General features: G+C 41.4%; 2 protein-coding genes across 3 annotated transcripts in view; one reads left to right on the top strand and one right to left on the bottom strand.

Moving 5' to 3' along the window:
* Positions 1-9,382: 9,382 nt before the first annotated feature.
* Positions 9,383-19,019, top strand: part of LOC137290588 (uncharacterized) — a 67,359-nt gene continuing 57,722 nt past the window's right edge. Inside the window, exons 1-3 of one of the 2 annotated variants that reach the window (XM_067821631.1) lie at positions 9,383-9,462; positions 9,556-9,625; positions 10,365-10,492. In XM_067821631.1, coding sequence (XP_067677732.1) covers positions 9,445-9,462; positions 9,556-9,625; positions 10,365-10,492 — 216 coding nt within the window. In that variant the 5' untranslated portion in view covers positions 9,383-9,444. The remainder of the gene's footprint in view (positions 9,463-9,555; positions 9,626-10,364; positions 10,493-19,019) is intronic. The other variant, XM_067821630.1, reaches the window with a different exon arrangement.
* Positions 13,050-17,065, bottom strand: LOC137291081 (uncharacterized). The gene is made up of 5 exons (XM_067822366.1): positions 17,029-17,065; positions 15,585-15,850; positions 14,121-14,207; positions 13,513-13,626; positions 13,050-13,088 (listed from the first exon to the last, which is right to left on the bottom strand). The coding sequence occupies exons 1-5, from the start codon at positions 17,063-17,065 to the stop codon at positions 13,050-13,052; spliced, it is 543 nt and encodes a 180-aa protein (XP_067678467.1).

Below are 19,019 nucleotides of genomic sequence, written 5' to 3'. Positions count from 1 at the left end.
CATTTGGGAAGTTGTAAAGCTGTAAGAGCTGTTGCCTGTACTTTCTGCTTTCTCAAAATGTGTGAATCCAGTATTTCATGTTAGTGAGTTTTGAGTTGTCACTTAACTATGTGTGATGTTTGAGCAAGGAAGGAGTGGGCGGGCAGGTCGTCATCGGCACCGATGTATAACGCATACAAACTATATCGATACAAACTTCCGGTCAGCATATTTGTGTCAGCAAGGAACCACGACAGACTGCGTCGACAAGTGCTGCAATTGTTTGGTTTCCAGTCTGGCGTCACTTACAACGATGTTACTTGAAAGGAATTTTGTATTTGTTAATTTGAGATAACCAAATACGACTTTTGAAACACACTTCTCTTTAACCCTTTGAATAAGGGTTTACCAAGCTATAAAGTGTAACTAATACGCGCTGAGGTGTCTGTGTCGTTTTATAGACTCACTTCATATTTCATTACTCTCTGTCTATTGACAGCGCCTTTAAACTGTTATCAGAACATCTCAGAAATAAAGTGTCAGTTTCAAGACGTGTGTGTTTAGCTTGCGACTTGATTGACGGGCTAACACGGCATAACCTGTGTGCTGACGTGTTGTGCAAGTGACCAGTTCTCTGGACACCAGTTGAGTGATTTTTGTTTAACACTGAGTTGAACGTGATAACCGTCATACCACGCCGATTCATCTTGAGATGGAAGGAGTGCTGGGCGTTATGAAGTTTTTACGCTTTTTGGGAACGATGGACCTCACTCTGGGAACTGTGCCTCCTTGGATACCCTGGGTGCTGTTGTACAAAACAACCACAGCACTAAGACTACTTTAGATCTATGTTAAGGTGTGGGAGTCACGGTGACCTTAGCGTTAAGGTAGCCTTCTACAACGGCACCCGTGTCGTTGTCCGTGGAAGATGATACGTCCTCTGGTCACCGCATTGCATCCTGATGTTGGTTCTAGCATTCACGCTATTATAATGCACACGTTTCACCCGCACACACACAGGGTCGCATGCTAATTGTTATGACTGTATAAGACTGTATAAACCTGCCACCCCATCAGTACCTGGTGTACCGCCCTCGGACAGATAAGTCCTCCCAATGTGCTCCTCATACTGGCAATCTAGCGTCCATTTCTCAGCATCGGAATGCTCTGCAATTCCCCATTGGAAGCCTGGATAAATTCCTGCTGACTTTGAACAGAAGGATCACTTCCTCCAACGTGGCTTCCAAGATCTCAAAGAAGTTCGATTGGGTTCAAATGGTGGCTCCATGCAAGTCATTGTAATAGTTCAATGGTGTTGCTCCGTGAAATCGAGCATTGCCATCTACAAACTAATCATCTGGTATATGCCTCATAAGGACCTATTCAAACGCGGCAACGACTGTCAGTAAGGTATAGCAGACTGCGTCATTCATCAGACAAAAGTACCCTAGACCATGTCCTCCAAATGTGTATTCTTGATGCCCCAGTCTTTGTCTGTGAGGACGTGCACTGAACGAACTTGATAACGTGAACGAAAGCGTCGCTTTGTCGATGTTGGCACCGATGTTGCGACAGGACATCCCTGTGCCATACATTAATGCCATGACCTTTCTCCGTGTATTTAGGTGTCTTACCACGTGAAAAAAGTTAACTGGTAGCGCTGACGTCTTGTAAGTCAGTTCTCAAAACTTCAGTGCATTGTGCCACAATTATGACGTTTGTACTCCAATGCGCTCGGTCCCTTCACAGCACGTGAACATGCGATCCACAATTTTTCATATAAGGTATGATCGTCTTGGGCAAAACTTATAAAAGTTGCCCTTGAATTCCTGGAGTGTTTAATTAATGCTCATTTGTATGTATTTTAGTATAATAAGAGTCACGAAACTTGGGGATTTGGGACGTGGTTGGTCCACCCCGCAACAAGATGACATGCAATGACAAACTTGGGTGACACACTTTAGTATAAGCAATACCAAGGGCCACCATGCTAGTGATGCTACAAGTCGACATGCTACTTCCAACACGAGTGACACACCATAGCAAGTTATACCAAGGTTCACCATGCTAGTGATGCTACAAGTCGACATGCTACTTCCAACACGAGTGACACACCATGGCAAGTTATACCAAGGTTCACCATGCTAGTGATGCTACAAGTCGACATGCTACGGCCAACACGAGTGACACACCATAGCAAGTTATACCAAGGTTCACCATGCTAGTGATGCTACAAGTCGACATGCTACGGCCAACACGAGTGACACACCATAGCAAGTTATACCAAGGGCCACCATGCTAGTGATGCTACAAGTCGACATGCTACGGCCAACACGAGTGACACACCATAGCAAGTTATACCAAGGTTCACCATGCTAGTGATGCTACAAGTCGACATGCTACTTCCAACACGAGTGACACACCATAGCAAGTTATACCAAGGTTCACCATGCTAGTGATGCTACAAGTCGACATGCTACGGCGAACACGAGTGACACACCATAGCAAGTTATACCAAGGTTCACCATGCTAGTGATGCTACAAGTCGACATGCTACGGCCAACACGAGTGACACACCATAGCAAGTTATACCAAGGGCCACCATGCTAGTGATGCTACAAGTCGACATGCTACGGCCAACACGAGTGACACACCATAGCAAGTTATACCAAGGGCCATCATGCTAGTGATGCTACAAGTCGACATGCTACGGCCAACACGAGTGACACACCATAGCAAGTTATACCAAGGTTCACCATGCTAGTGATGCTACAAGTCGACATGCTACTTCCAACACGAGTGACACACCATGGCAAGTTATACCAAGGTTCACCATGCTAGTGATGCTACAAGTCGACATGCTACGGCCAACACGAGTGACACACCATAGCAAGTTATACCAAGGGCCATCATGCTAGTGATGCTACAAGTCGACATGCTACGGCCAACACGAGTGACACACCATAGCAAGTTATACCAAGGTTCACCATGCTAGTGATGCTACAAGTCGACATGCTACGGCCAACACGAGTGACACACCATAGCAAGTTATACCAAGGGCCACCATGCTAGTGATGCTACAAGTCGACATGCTACGGCCAACACGAGTGACACACCATAGCAAGTTATACCAAGGTTCACCATGCTAGTGATGCTACAAGTCGACATGCTACTTCCAACACGAGTGACACACCATAGCAAGTTATACCAAGGTTCACCATGCTAGTGATGCTACAAGTCGACATGCTACGGCGAACACGAGTGACACACCATAGCAAGTTATACCAAGGTTCACCATGCTAGTGATGCTACAAGTCGACATGCTACTTCCAACACGAGTGACACACCATGGCAAGTTATACCAAGGTTCACCATGCTAGTGATGCTACAAGTCGACATGCTACGGCCAACACGAGTGACACACCATAGCAAGTTATACCAAGGGCCATCATGCTAGTGATGCTACAAGTCGACATGCTACGGCCAACACGAGTGACACACCATAGCAAGTTATACCAAGGGCCACCATGCTAGTGATGCTACAAGTCGACATGCTACTTCCAACACGAGTGACACACCATGGCAAGTTATACCAAGGTTCACCATGCTAGTGATGCTACAAGTCGACATGCTACGGCCAACACGAGTGACACACCATAGCAAGTTATACCAAGGGCCATCATGCTAGTGATGCTACAAGTCGACATGCTACTTCCAACACGAGTGACACACCACAGCAAGTTATACCAAGGTTCACCATGCTAGTGATGCTACAAGTCGACATGCTACGGCCAACACGAGTGACACACCATAGCAAGTTATACCAAGGGCCACCATGCTAGTGATGCTACAAGTCGACATGCTACGGCCAACACGAGTGACACACCATAGCAAGTTATACCAAGGTTCACCATGCTAGTGATGCTACAAGTCGACATGCTACGGCCAACACGAGTGACACACCATAGCAAGTTATACCAAGGTTCACCATGCTAGTGATGCTACAAGTCGACATGCTACGGCCAACACGAGTGACACACCATAGCAAGTTATACCAAGGGCCACCATGCTAGTGATGCTACAAGTCGACATGCTACGGCCAACACGAGTGACACACCATAGCAAGTTATACCAAGGTTCACCATGCTAGTGATGCTACAAGTCGACATGCTACGCCCAACACGAGTGACACACCATAGCAAGTTATACCAAGGTTCACCATGCTAGTGATGCTACAAGTCGACATGCTACGGCCAACACGAGTGACACACCATAGCAAGTTATACCAAGGTTCACCATGCTAGTGATGCTACAAGTCGACATGCTACGGCCAACACGAGTGACACACCATGGCAAGTTATACCAAGGTTCACCATGCTAGTGATGCTACAAGTCGACATGCTACGGCCAACACGAGTGACACACCATAGCAAGTTATACCAAGGGCCATCATGCTAGTGATGCTACAAGTCGACATGCTACGGCCAACACGAGTGACACACCATAGCAAGTTATACCAAGGTTCACCATGCTAGTGATGCTACAAGTCGACATGCTACTTCCAACACGAGTGACACACCATGGCAAGTTATACCAAGGTTCACCATGCTAGTGATGCTACAAGTCGACATGCTACGGCCAACACGAGTGACACACCATAGCAAGTTATACCAAGGGCCATCATGCTAGTGATGCTACAAGTCGACATGCTACGGCCAACACGAGTGACACACCATAGCAAGTTATACCAAGGTTCACCATGCTAGTGATGCTACAAGTCGACATGCTACGGCCAACACGAGTGACACACCATAGCAAGTTATACCAAGGGCCACCATGCTAGTGATGCTACAAGTCGACATGCTACGGCCAACACGAGTGACACACCATAGCAAGTTATACCAAGGTTCACCATGCTAGTGATGCTACAAGTCGACATGCTACGGCCAACACGAGTGACACACCATAGCAAGTTATACCAAGGGCCACCATGCTAGTGATGCTACAAGTCGACATGCTACTTCCAACACGAGTGACACACCATAGCAAGTTATACCAAGGGCCACCATGCTAGTGATGCTACAAGTCGACATGCTACTTCCAACACGAGTGACACACCATAGCAAGTTATACCAAGGTTCACCATGCTAGTGATGCTACAAGTCGACATGCTACTTCCAACACGAGTGACACACCACAGCAAGTTATACCAAGGTTCACCATGCTAGTGATGCTACAAGTCGACATGCTACGGCCAACACGAGTGACACACCATAGCAAGTTATACCAAGGGCCACCATGCTAGTGATGCTACAAGTCGACATGCTACGGCGAACACGAGTGACACACCATAGCAAGTTATACCAAGGTTCACCATGCTAGTGATGCTACAAGTCGACATGCTACGGCGAACACGAGTGACACACCATAGCAAGTTATACCAAGGGCCACCATGCTAGTGATGCTACAAGTCGACATGCTACGGCCAACACGAGTGACACACCATAGCAAGTTATACCAAGGTTCACCATGCTAGTGATGCTACAAGTCGACATGCTACGGCCAACACGAGTGACACACCATAGCAAGTTATACCAAGGTTCACCATGCTAGTGATGCTACAAGTCGACATGCTACGGCCAACACGAGTGACACACCATAGCAAGTTATACCAAGGGCCACCATGCTAGTGATGCTACAAGTCGACATGCTACGGCGAACACGAGTGACACACCATAGCAAGTTATACCAAGGTTCACCATGCTAGTGATGCTACAAGTCGACATGCTACGGCCAACACGAGTGACACACCATAGCAAGTTATACCAAGGTTCACCATGCTAGTGATGCTACAAGTCGACATGCTACTTCCAACACGAGTGACACACCATAGCAAGTTATACCAAGGGCCACCATGCTAGTGATGCTACAAGTCGACATGCTACTTCCAACACGAGTGACACACCATAGCAAGTTATACCAAGGTTCACCATGCTAGTGATGCTACAAGTCGACATGCTACGGCGAACACGAGTGACACACCATGGCAAGTTATACCAAGGTTCACCATGCTAGTGATGCTACAAGTCGACATGCTACGGCCAACACGAGTGACACACCATAGCAAGTTATACCAAGGTTCACCATGCTAGTGATGCCACAAGTCGACATGCTACGGCGAACACGAGTGACACACCATAGCAAGTTATACCAAGGTTCACCATGCTAGTGATGCTACAAGTCGACATGCTACGGCCAACACGAGTGACACACCATAGCAAGTTATACCAAGGTTCACCATGCTAGTGATGCTACAAGTCGACATGCTACGACGAGCACGGGTGCCTCACTATAGGATAAGGAATGCCAAGGACCACCCAATCGCGTCAGTTTACCTTCTTTTTCCCAACCTAAGTGTGCGTCTGGTTCAAGGATGATCTCCCTCACAGAAAACTAAACTTAAATACGTCGTTGGGCCTTGATTGCCAGAATCCGGTGATTTGCACTCCTCTTCAAGAAGCAGATGGAATATTTTAAAGTCAAAATGCACACTCGGTGAGACTGAGAGATGTTATATCCGGTATTCTCACTATTCTGTTTCCAAGCGGAAGAATGTGTTCGCGCCAGTCAGTTTTAAATCCACGACAAAATGAATTCCCATGACTGGTTTCCGATTTTGTTTACTTGTACTGTGTTATATTACATTTGGAGTAACACTTTGTGAGTGTCATCTGCCGATTGCTGTGACTGTATGCAGTACACATGGGACACCACTGACCACCACATCAATACCTGGTGCAGCCAACCTTCGGGTGATACTGTCTCCAAGTGTCCAACTCAGTGACTATCAAGCATCGAATTCTCAGCATTGGAACCCTCTGCCATTCCTTATTGGGTGCCCGCATCATTTCCTGTAGATTCTGAACAGAAGGAACTCTTCTCTCTCTCTCTCTCTCTCTCTCTCTCTCTCTCTCTCTCTCTCTCTCTCTCGCTCTCTCTGTGTCTGTTCTCTGTGTGTGTGTGTGAGAGAGAGAGAGAGAGAGAGAGAGAGAGAGAGACGTACTGGTGGATCTCTCTCACACAGAAAGAGATAGATAGAGATAGCATGGAATCCATCTGCAACTGACAAAGAAACGTGTTACACATTCCACAGTCCACGTTTCACCACCTTATTGTAGTGACCGCCAAGAGACGCGGGGAGAGTGGGCTTACTGACGTATTTTACTGCCTCTTCTCGTGACTGACTGAGACGATCTCTGTTCCCTAAATGACTGTACAGTGACCAACAGTGTGTGAGTTTAGTTTTACACCCTAGTAGTAGTAGTAGTAGTACTAGTTGTAGTAGTAGTAGTAGTAGTAGTAGTAGTAGTAGTAGTATTCCAGCTGTATGACGGCGGTTTGTAAATAACTGAATCTGGACCGGACAATTCAGTGATCAACAACATGAGCATCATTTTACGCAACTAGGATACAATCCCGTTAGTCGCCTCTTACGACAAGCATGGGTTACTGAATATCATTTATTATTTATGTCTTAGGATAAGTCTTGCTGTAGACCAATGTTAGCAGTCTCGTCACGACGTTAGATAAAAATGTTTTGTTGAGGATAACTAATTAATTTTCAAATCATAACGCGACCCTTGACGTTATTTATTTTCAAGAGTGTTCTACTTACCATAACCTACACCATGCTTTGTCTCCTGTGTCGTGCGTATGACACAGTATGCGATGTAAGACAGTATAATTAGTGGGACGATACTGAACTTGATAACTGTTGACACATAAAACACCCGCTTGTAGTAAAGGGACGCGTTTATTTTTACGCCGCACTCAGCAATATTCCATCTATGTGGCAGCGGTCTGTACATGATAGAATCTGGACCAGACAATCGAGTTATCAACAACACGATCGAGCGTCGATTTAAGCAGTTGGGATACGATGACACGTGTCAACCAAATCACCGAGCCTGACCACCCGCTCCTGTTAGTCGCCTCTTACGACAAGCTCGGGTTACTGAAGTTCAGTTCTTATTCTGATCCATCTGCCTGCATGTAGATCAAATTGGACTGTGAATCAAATTAGATATGCTGCAACAGATGTCAAACATGGAAAAGAACCACCCTAAAATCACAAAAATCTATTCAGAGACCTGTTGATTGTATACTGTGCAAGTACTGGGTTACAATTCAATGCCGACGGGATATGTTTAAGTAAAAGTGCACACATGACAAATGACACCACCAATTTATCTAACATATCTTCGCTATTACAAAACAAATGAATTCCTCCTACCAATAACGAAACTAAAATGAAAATACTCATACTAAATATTCAGAATTTAGCTGAATATAATCAGAATCATTATGAACATATGAACACGTATGTAATGACAAATACAATGGCTGACAATGCTAGGTTGCTTATTTATGATCGTCACTGTATTTTTTTTCTATCGACGAATACAAGACAAATAATTTTTGTTGCATGTATATGATAAATTATAAATGCATTATGCAGTAGTGAGTTTAGTTTTACCCCACAGTCAGCAATATTTCAGGTATATGGAGGCGGTCTGTGAATAATGGCGTCTTGACCAGAAAATCGAGTGATCAACAGCATGAGCATTAATCTGGACAACTGGGAACCGATGGCATGTCAACCAAGTCAGTGAGCCTGACCACCTGATCCCGTCAGTGACCTCTTATGACAAGCTTAGTCGTCTTTTATGGTAAGCATGCGTGCATGGGCATCGATGTACTTACGGTAGTCGGCCTTTACGAATTAACGTCGACCATAACTATGACGCTTGATGGTATATTTGAGTGATTTGTTTTGTTTTTGTTGTTGTTTTGTTCGATTTTTTCTTCCATGCTTCTTTCCTTGTTTTCATTTGTGTTTTGTGTGTGTGTGTGTATTGTTATTTAGGTCAGGGTTTTGCTTGATTATGTTCATATGTTTGTTAATTTATTGACATTTTATGAGGATGTGATATTAGAAAGGAAAGTGTATTGAGGTTTAGTCATTTGGGATTCTACTTACAAAAACAAAAAACTAACCGAACAACGACCAGCTATCACGTTGTTATGTATATGAAATCAATATGTGTCAAAGGCACGCAGTACTTATTGAAGCACTCTTGAAATACTTTGCAACCATGTGGAGATTGCCCTATCCAAAACATGACCTCACTAATCCCGGGTCACGCGCGTATTAATAAGAAATATTCAAATTCGTGATGTGACAGGTATACAGGTGGTGCAAGTCATATTATGTTACAGAATTAGTAAAACATTTCCACTTACGTTGCATTATATGTCTATTTGACATTTTGTTTGAAAGATATCGATACATGTCAAGCGAACATATTTTCTTGGCGTAGTCCGACAACGGTGTGAATAGTCTGACAGTATGCCGCTGTCACTCCAGTTAATCGGGTTTAGTGTTTCTTAAGATATGGCGTAACTATGAAAATAACAACAGCAGTAAGGGCGATTTTCATGATTTTCATGCAAAACTAACTATTTCCTCTCGGAAAGTTCTTGCTTATGATGCTAATCAACTGTTTTTAATTGTAGTTGCTGCGCTCAAGAGCGACGGGCCCGCTACCTTCTCTGGAATACTTGGACTTGTCACAACTCGGGTTGGGTATGTAAACAAACTTTTCACGTGTGTTTCATTGCTCCAACTACCTCGAATTATATTGTTACTGAAGTAGCGACTGTTGGCAGCGGTTTTTAGACAGTTATTGAGAACAAAAGAACTTTTAAAATTATATCGACCTTGGTGTATTATAATTAAAAAATATGCAATTTATTTTTTGAAGTTTCACCTTTGAGTTTTGTGAATAATTAATTCGATTTTAAGTAGGTCATAATTAATTTTTCTGGAGCTTGTTCATAATGATAATGCTTATTAAGTTTACATTTTAATTTAATTACACTTTGATATTTTTGAGAAGTGCGTGTGCAGTCTATTTATAGAGTACGTCTCAAATTTTATAGAAATTATGGTATTAATACAGTTATTTGTTTGTGAAAATGAAAAGTCTTTCTAATACGTCTGGAACAATGCTTACAGCATAATTTTGTAGTTCTGTAATATTTTACTCTTTCTCTCACAAAAAAAAAAAAAGAAATTTGGGAAGGGGCTGGGACAGTTGAATGAATGAAGGCTATTAAATGATCATGTGACCTTATTTAGAAACGCCCCTGCAATAAAAAAAAATGATGACTTCAGTGAAAAAATAGCATAAGTTTAGGAGCTGTGGTTCATGTTGGACATTGAGTATATTTTATTTCGGATAATTGTAACATTTGAATTTTTGCCCTATGTAGACTTTATTTTTATTTCCTGATTTTGAACGTCATATTTTTTCTTTTCACAGCATCCATTGAGAAACTAAGCAGTTGCCCCAAACTCCAGACTCTGAAGCTAAGAGGAAATAATATTTGTGAAGTTTATAACTTGGAATATTGTACTCATTTGTGGCATTTGGACTTCAGTAATAACAAGGTATGTATCTAGTGATAAAATACTGTGTAAAATACTAATCTATTTAAGTGAAGTAATGTTCTTTTGCTTGTGCCAGAATGTTTTTCTTTTTGTCTCAACAAAGTTTGGTAAGATTCTACATAATTAACACAGACCATATTTCGTCGAATTACACATTTCATTCATCTCGCCCTTTAAAAGAGAAGATATTTCTTTACTCATGGCTGCATGACCTAAAAACATGATGTATTTTGAGATGTAAAATTGTTCATGTCCTTCAACAAGACATTTTACAAGAAAAGACATACATTTTATTCTTTCCCTCTACATTTTACATAAATTGTCAACAGAATTAATCGTTAATTGAAATATAAAAGTCATGTCAAATTGTTACATAAAATTTGAACATTCAAATGCATGAAATATACACGTTAAAACAGTCAAACATATTTTCATTTCCTTAACTAGAATGATTAAGGCGTTGTTCCTTTAAATGTACTTCTTTCAGAAATATAAGAATATGAAGATATTTTCCTCAAAATAAACCTCATTACTATGTATATTCTTCTGTTCTCTGGGTTGTTTCACAAAGAGGTACCTGATTTGAACCCTTGTTTAGCATTTTTTGCTCTTTGTTTTTTGAAATTTGATAGAAAGATCATGGTAAGCTAGTTTTCAATAAAATGCTCGTAGATCTTGTGACACATGATCACTCCGTCAACATATTCTTCAAATTGTCTATGGTACCCTGATATTCATAAAATTTCCCTTTTTTCTACACATGACCACATGTTTCGATTTATTTTATTAAGTCTGTGCAAGCAAAAGCAACCCACATTCATTTACATGCAACACCAGTAATCATGATGTCACAATGCATTTGCTGCAGATATGTGCCAAGTTTCTGTTCAGGAAAACCAGGTGTTTCTGGGAACAGTCATGTACAGGTATCTGTTTAACAAAGCTCTCGTAAACCTAAGATCTCGTAACTATTCTCATAGCAATCGTATCCCCTATATACTGTAACATAGGAAGTAGGAATGCTACAAGGAAAGTTGAGAGATCTTGGGCTTACAAGAGTTTTGTGGAACAGGGACCTGGTTCTTGATAGTACACAAATTGTGTCATAGATCAGTGCTCATATTGTTCATCACTGGATTGTCTGATCCAGACTCAATTGTTTACAGAATACCCTCATACACCGGGAATATTGCTGAGTTTGGCATAAAACTAAACTCACTCACATGTGTTGTATCATATAGATATGCAGGGGCATATTGTTTTGGTCCATTGAGATCAAGGGACAGTTGTGTTGGGAGGCAATTTGTCTATTATTGATCACACAGGACACAGGACAGGGGAATAAGTTCTAAATTTCATATTCTGGATCACATGTCAATGTCTGGTTTAGCTCTGTGTAATTAGATGAGAAAAAAAATCAGAATTATGATCTTACACTTTTCACATGGTTTGGTTTGAAGGACCTCCATGGACAAGGTAATCAGTTTCCGACTTCATATCAGCCGAGGTCTTTCATTTTATCTTTGAGTGTCCTCCCAAAGGGAATTGGGAGATTTATAGTATTTCCTTGTCACGTGGAGTTCTCCTTGTGATTAGGATAGGTTGACACAAGATATCAGGTGGCTTCCATGAAATAATCGTGGCAGGGGAGCGTAATCTTATTTGTAACTATGTTCAGTGAATGCATACTGAACAACATGTCACACTGTTGATACATGTGATTTCAGAAACTTGTGGATTGTTCAACTTTATGCAACATAGGTTAGAATTGATAATGGATTAAGGACTTTCGTTCAGTAGAATATTTCATTTTGAAACTCTGTATGTTTAGCAACAATCTGCCTCTAATTTCTTTTAGCTGACCCTAACCAGGCTTTTAATGTCTTGATATTCAGTCTCAAATTTTCTCTAATCAGCCTTGTCATGTTTATACTCGCTTAAATAATCCCATCCATTATATCCTTAAACCAGTTTATGGAATTCAAATAAACTTTTTATGTATGTCATGATTGTGATGACTGTGTGTTTGTGTGTGCACCTCACTTGCATGTGTGTATATCATCACTACAGTAAAAGTATGTGTTCACACTTAGTCATTCAGTCCTCTCTGATTAAAGTTCACTTGCTCATGCCTTGACTCAGTGTACAGCCCTTGTAATGACTACCAAACAAGTGTTGTTTGCATCTTTGAAATACAACAAAGAAGTGTGATTTTCTTTGTGTGGAAGGAAAACAATGTAGTGGATACTTTTTTCACTTGGATTCAGTCAAAGGTGTGAAATATATGTCAAATATTACAGACACAGTCACAGATATCAGATATTACTGACACAGTCACAGAAGTCATTTTTTCTTCTGACACAGTCACAGATGTCAAATATTACAGACACAGTCTGAGATGTCAAATATTACCTGACACAGTCACAGTTGTAAAATATTACTGACACAAACACACATGTCAAACACTTTCAACACAGTCAGATACATTGAATATGATGGACACAGTCACAGGTGTCACAGAATATTGTCAATATTACTGACAAAGATATGTCAAATATTACCAGACACAGTCACAGATGCCAAATATGGCTTGACACTGTCACAGATGTCAAATATTACTTACACAGTCACAGATGTCAAGTATTACTTGCACAGTCACAGATGTCAAACATTACTTACACAGTCACAGATGTCAAATGGTATAGACAGTCACAGATGTCAAATATTACTTACACAGTCACAGATGTCAAATATTACTTGCACAGTCACAGATGTCAAATGGTATAGACCATCACAGATGTCAAATATTACTTACACAGTCACAGATGTCAAATATTACTTGCACAGTCACAGATGTCAAATATTACTTACACAGTCACAGATGTCAAATATTAGCACAACACAGTTAGAGATGTCAAGTACAAGTACTACCCTGGGTGGGGTTGACTTGCGGTGTGTTTATGTACAAGTACTACCCTGGATGAGAGTGGCTTGAGGCAGTGTTTATGTACAAGTACTACCATGGGTGGGGGTGACTTCAGGTTGTATTCATGCACAAGTACTGCCCTGGGTTGGGGTGACTTGAGGTTGTGTTTATGTACAATTGTAAACCAAAAGTCACTGTGTTCTGTAATCTGATTGGTTGAAAACATTATCAAATGGTATTAGATTCCTGGAAATTGCAAGACTATTCACTGCATATTGACATGTAGAAACATCACAAACAATTGTTTTGTTGTGTCATCAACAGTGGTGACGTAAAGTTAGAATGACGTCACAAATGAACAACTCCAGATGCTACCATAGGAACCAGCCGTTTCAGCTCATGACACTTCACTGCTGTACTCGTACTCGATGTAAACAAACGCCGACAGTAAAACCCTGTGGTTTACTTTTTGGTTTACACTGTCTATCAACATCATGTTGGGGCCAAGTTCCGGGTGCTACTGAGTATTTGAAACATGGGAATATTTCATTTGAAACCTCTGGCTGACGCCGTCGGTTCAAAATGTATTCCCATGCTTCAAAAACTCAATAACACCCGGAAATTGGCCAACACATGATGTTTATCTCCTAAGTACTACCCTGGGTGGGGTGACTTGAGGTTGCGTTTATGTACAAGTACTACCCTGGATGGGGGTGACTTGAGGCTGTGTTTATGTACAGGTACTACCCTGGGTAGGGGTGACTTGAGGCTGTGTTTATTTACAGTGTTCTCAGAAATTATTGAGAAAATCTTTGTTTTTTTTCTAATGATGCTAAGATTGGAAAAAGGGCTTTCACTATGCACTAAGCCTACTAAATAAGGGAGACAACTCTTGAAGGCTTAGAAGGCAGCTCATTATGTCAAGAGTTATCTCCCTTGTCTGAGCAGATGGCTTCCTGTGTTGACATGGCAGAATTTACAGCAAGAGAGAAAAGAAAGCTCATTCTAGATGATTTTGAAAGGGGTGAGGCTGATGCTAAAGTGTTAACTTGTAGACATGGTATTCCTCTGTCTACAGTATACAGAACTTTGAAGAATATTCAAACAGGAACCGGGATAGAGCACAAAGCAGGGGCAGGTCGGCCTAGGAAATTCAGTGTTGTGGATCGCCGAAGACTTGGGCAGATTGTGAGTAGGGGCAAATTGAAAAGTGTTGAGAACATGAGAAATGAAATGATTAGCAGAGGAAGTCCTCAGGTATGCAATGAAACAGTTAGGCAGGAATTACAGAGACTTAATTGGGTGAAAAAACGTGGAATTCCCTCGCCGTTGATGAAAGATGCACCAAAGGAAAAACGTTTAAACTGGTGTCGGGCTCATGAAAATCAAGATTGGGATAATGTTTTCTTTTCGGATGAAAGTTCTGTTTGGCTTTTCCCTAATTGTGTAAAAATTTGGACCAAAGATACTGTCAAACCTATCTACCAGCGACCAAAACATAGCCCGAAGTTTCACATGTGGGGTGGCATATCGGCTCACGGAGTGACGCCATTGTGTGTTTTCACGGGAAACTTGACAAAAGAAAGATACGTTGACATTCTTCCGACAGCACAAACATTGTATGAAGATGATTGGATTTTCCAGCATGATAATGACCCAAAACACACTGCGCGCTACACAAAACAGTGGTTGTCGGGCGAAAATGTTCAAGTTTTAGACTGGCCCAGTTACAGCCCAGACCTAAACCCAATTGAGAATGTGTGGGGAGTCATGAACGACAGAATAAACCAAAAGGGACTGAGAAACATTGAAGATATGAAGGCCGAGGTGGTCCAATATTGGGATACCCTGTCACACGATTACCTACAAACTTTGATGGGTAGTGTGCCTAGGCGTATTCAGGCATGCATTGCTGAGCGAGGAGGTCTAACAAAGTACTAAAACAAGACTGAGACTGTAAAAGGATGATGTTTTAACATGTTTATGTAAGTAAAACGCCAGAAGTTAACAAACGTAATGAGTTACATGACGCAACATGATTCTCAATAATTTCTGGGAATACTACACAGGTACTACCCTGGATGTGGGTGACTTGAGGCTGTGTTTATGTACAGGTACTACCCTGGGTAGGGGTGACTTGAGGCTGTGTATATGTACAAGTACTACCCTGGATGGGGGTGACTTGAGGCTGTGTTTATGTACAGGTACTACCCTGGATGGGGGTGACTTGAGGCTGTGTTTATGTACAGGTACTACCCTGGATGGGGGTGACTTGAGGCTGTGTTTATGTACAGGTACTACCCTGGATGGGGGTGACTTGAGGCTGTGTTTATGTACAGGTACTACCCTGGATGGGGGTGACTTGAGGCTGTGTTTATGTACAGGTACTACCCTGGATGGGGGTGACTTGAGGCTGTGTTTATGTACAGGTACTACCCTGGGTAGGGGTGACTTGAGGCTGTGTATATGTACAAGTACTACCCTGGATGGGGGTGACTTGAGGCTGTGTTTATGTACAGGTACTACCCTGGGTAGGGGTGACTAGAGGCTGTGTTTATGTACAGGTACTACCCTGGGTAGTGGTGACTTGAGGCTGTGTATATGTACAAGTACTACCCTGGATGGGGGTGACTTGAGGCTGTGTTTATGTACAGGTACTACCCTGGGTAGGGGTGACTAGAGGCTGTGTTTATGTACAGGTACTACCCTGGGTAGGGGTGACTTGAGGCTGTGTATATGTACAAGTACTACCCTGGATGGGGGTGACTTGAGGCTGTGTTTATGTACAGGTACTACCCTGGGTAGGGGTGACTAGAGGCTGTGTTTATGTACAGGTACCACCCTGGGTAGGGGTGACTAGAGGCTGTTTATGTTCAGGTACTACCTTGGATGGGGGTTACTTGAGGTTGTTTGATTACGTGGTATTGTTTCCAGTAACAAATTTTTAAGCCAAGACAAATCTTCCTTTAGGACAGTATTGACTTTATTGAACTGTATGCCAAAGTAAGCCAGCACTTAACATTATAAAAGAAGAGATTAGCTAAATATCTGAAACAGGACTGTTGAAAGTGACAATAGCTGCAGGAATGTAGCTTATAATGTATTATACCGAAAATATATCATAACAGTTATGGCAGATTACAATGACAATTGACACGGACTCAGGGGACAATAGGCCTGGCGAGGTATAATGTCCTTATCGCAATGTCAGAGGGCATGCATTACCCATGAGCCAGCAGATTGAATTGTTGACAGGCCACTACAGTAATATTTTATCACAATCAATCTGTGTGTGATATTATTGTGTCGAGACGATTATACCACTACAACAATAACCCATGGCAATTCTAAGTCAACTGATGCAATGTGTGAAGTTTTAGTGTGAAGTACTAGTTACTTATTTTGTCAAGTTCCAGTGTTTTAGCACTGTTTTGATTGTCATTTTGTTAAATTTGTATGAATGTTACTTTCAGTAATTTTATTTCTGAAATTCTCTTCAGATGGTCAAAGAATAATTCTCTTTTACTCTTCTTGCTCAATATGTTCAGCACATACACCCAGACAAATTGAATTTACAATTTAATTCACAATCTACAATTTAAACTTTTACCTTCCTTTAGGACTGTGAGCATGTTTGGGTTAGACATTCTGGTAAGAAGTTGAACATAAAGTATGAATATGCATTTTATATGTTGTGTGTGCCAGTGTAACTGAAAAGGGAATTCTGACATTACAAGCAGAAAAACCTCTGAATGACAGAAAGCCAATATTGAGCCAAAATCAGTAAACATGGGAGTCATTGTTCTGTACAGTAGGCCGTCAGTGCTATCATTGAACATATATATCAATACAGTGTGTGTCCTGATACTTTATCAATACAGTGTGTGTCCTGATACTTTATCAGTACAGTGTGTGTCCTGATACTTTATCAATACAGGAAACACAGATACATCTGCTTTATAACACCTTGAAAGTAGTTTTCATTTGGTATAAGAATATCACATATTTTACACTGAATCAACCTGTAAAATGCTATTTAAAGGTCACATGCAACGTCAAACACAACTTTGCAGAATCTGATACCTTTTGGTGTGCACTTACCGAAACAAATCATCAAAAATGTCAATTCAGCCTATAAAGTTGAAAAAAAAAAACACAATGAAAAAAAAGCCGGCGAAATCGGAGTTCAAACGATTCACGAAGTTTCCCCCAGCGCTGGGGGAAAAAGTGGTTTCAACAGCTGTGCTGCGCTGTGCCCATAACGCATGCGCAGTGAATAGGTTCGCAGAGTCTAAAACAGTATGCATGCCCGGAGCATGAAATCGTGAGCAGTAGTCTAATCTTGGTTGTGTACACAAACAAGTAAATAATCTAATTGTTACATACAAAAACTTGTTGATTGTGGTAAGCAGTCTCTGTCACAGAGATAGCTCAATGTCTGGTTTCTTGACACCTATATGCCTGTCTGCCTGTCTGCAAAAGACAATATGCAATACACAGCTTCAATCATTGACCACATATCAGGCTACACGCCGTAAACAAAATAAATTGATTTATGACTCGTGCATCCGAGTCCTCTCTCTGCGACATTTTGTAATTAGACAGGTGTGATACTTGAACACATGACATGTTTTTATGTCTGTGAGTTGCAGACAAGCTACATCCATTTTTCTTGGATGACTGGATCTGACGGAAACTGGTGCAAACTCTTGTCAGTTTCAAGTCCTGCTTTGTACTTGGACGAATGACTGTTTCCAGCCATGCAGTAGTTCATAATCTCTACTGAGATGATTTTTGATTGGATCGAACGCAAATTCAGAAAACATGTATATATAAAACCCAACATCTCTATATACATTATTTATGGATAACAACTTCTTCTAGTGTAAATGATTTTGTTTGACAGCGATATATGAATCCATACTGAAGCGATGCATCATGTACAATAAAAGAAGTTGTTATCCATAAAGAATCTTACTTTCTTGTGACTCACCTTAGTTCTAAAATGCCCATCAGACAGTTCATCTTTCTGTACACAAAATGAGCCCTCAGCGTATCAGCAAATGAACCAGACAATCGGAAACCGTCGTTACACTTGAGTGCACATCCACCCGCTATGACTGGGTTCGGTCTCCCGAGGGCTTCGTTTCGAGGGAAGTAAGCCCAAGTACAAAATATTGCACTTTTGAATCATGATTGTTGCTTTATAATTTTGTTTGTTTGTTTTTTAACAAGCAGTGTATATTATATGTCATGGATAAGTGATAATTGTGTTTTAATTATGTTCGCTTTTTTGGTTGCATGTGACCTTTAAGAATCCAGAGTTTATGTTTTATTTGTTTATGGTTCGGCATGTGTACCTCAGACTCCAAATTGTATCAATTATTAAATATTTGTCAACAGATATTATGGTGCTGAATCAGGAACAGGTGCATCTTTGCTGCAGCTAAGTTGCTCAGTTGGTAATGATAGTACAAACATCAGGAACATATGTTGATATCCTAGTGTTTGATATCTGTTGAGATTTTCTCCAAAGGTCCCTGTGAAATCACACTTTCAGCATTACTGTTGCGGTTAATCTGTTGCATCTGACAGATGAAA

The sequence above is a fragment of the Haliotis asinina genome, chromosome 7, assembly GCF_037392515.1.
Source record: "Haliotis asinina isolate JCU_RB_2024 chromosome 7, JCU_Hal_asi_v2, whole genome shotgun sequence".
NCBI lineage: Eukaryota > Metazoa > Mollusca > Gastropoda > Lepetellida > Haliotidae > Haliotis > Haliotis asinina.
The sequence above is the reverse complement of the archived record's forward strand: the minus strand, read 5'-3'. Positions and strand labels throughout refer to the sequence as shown.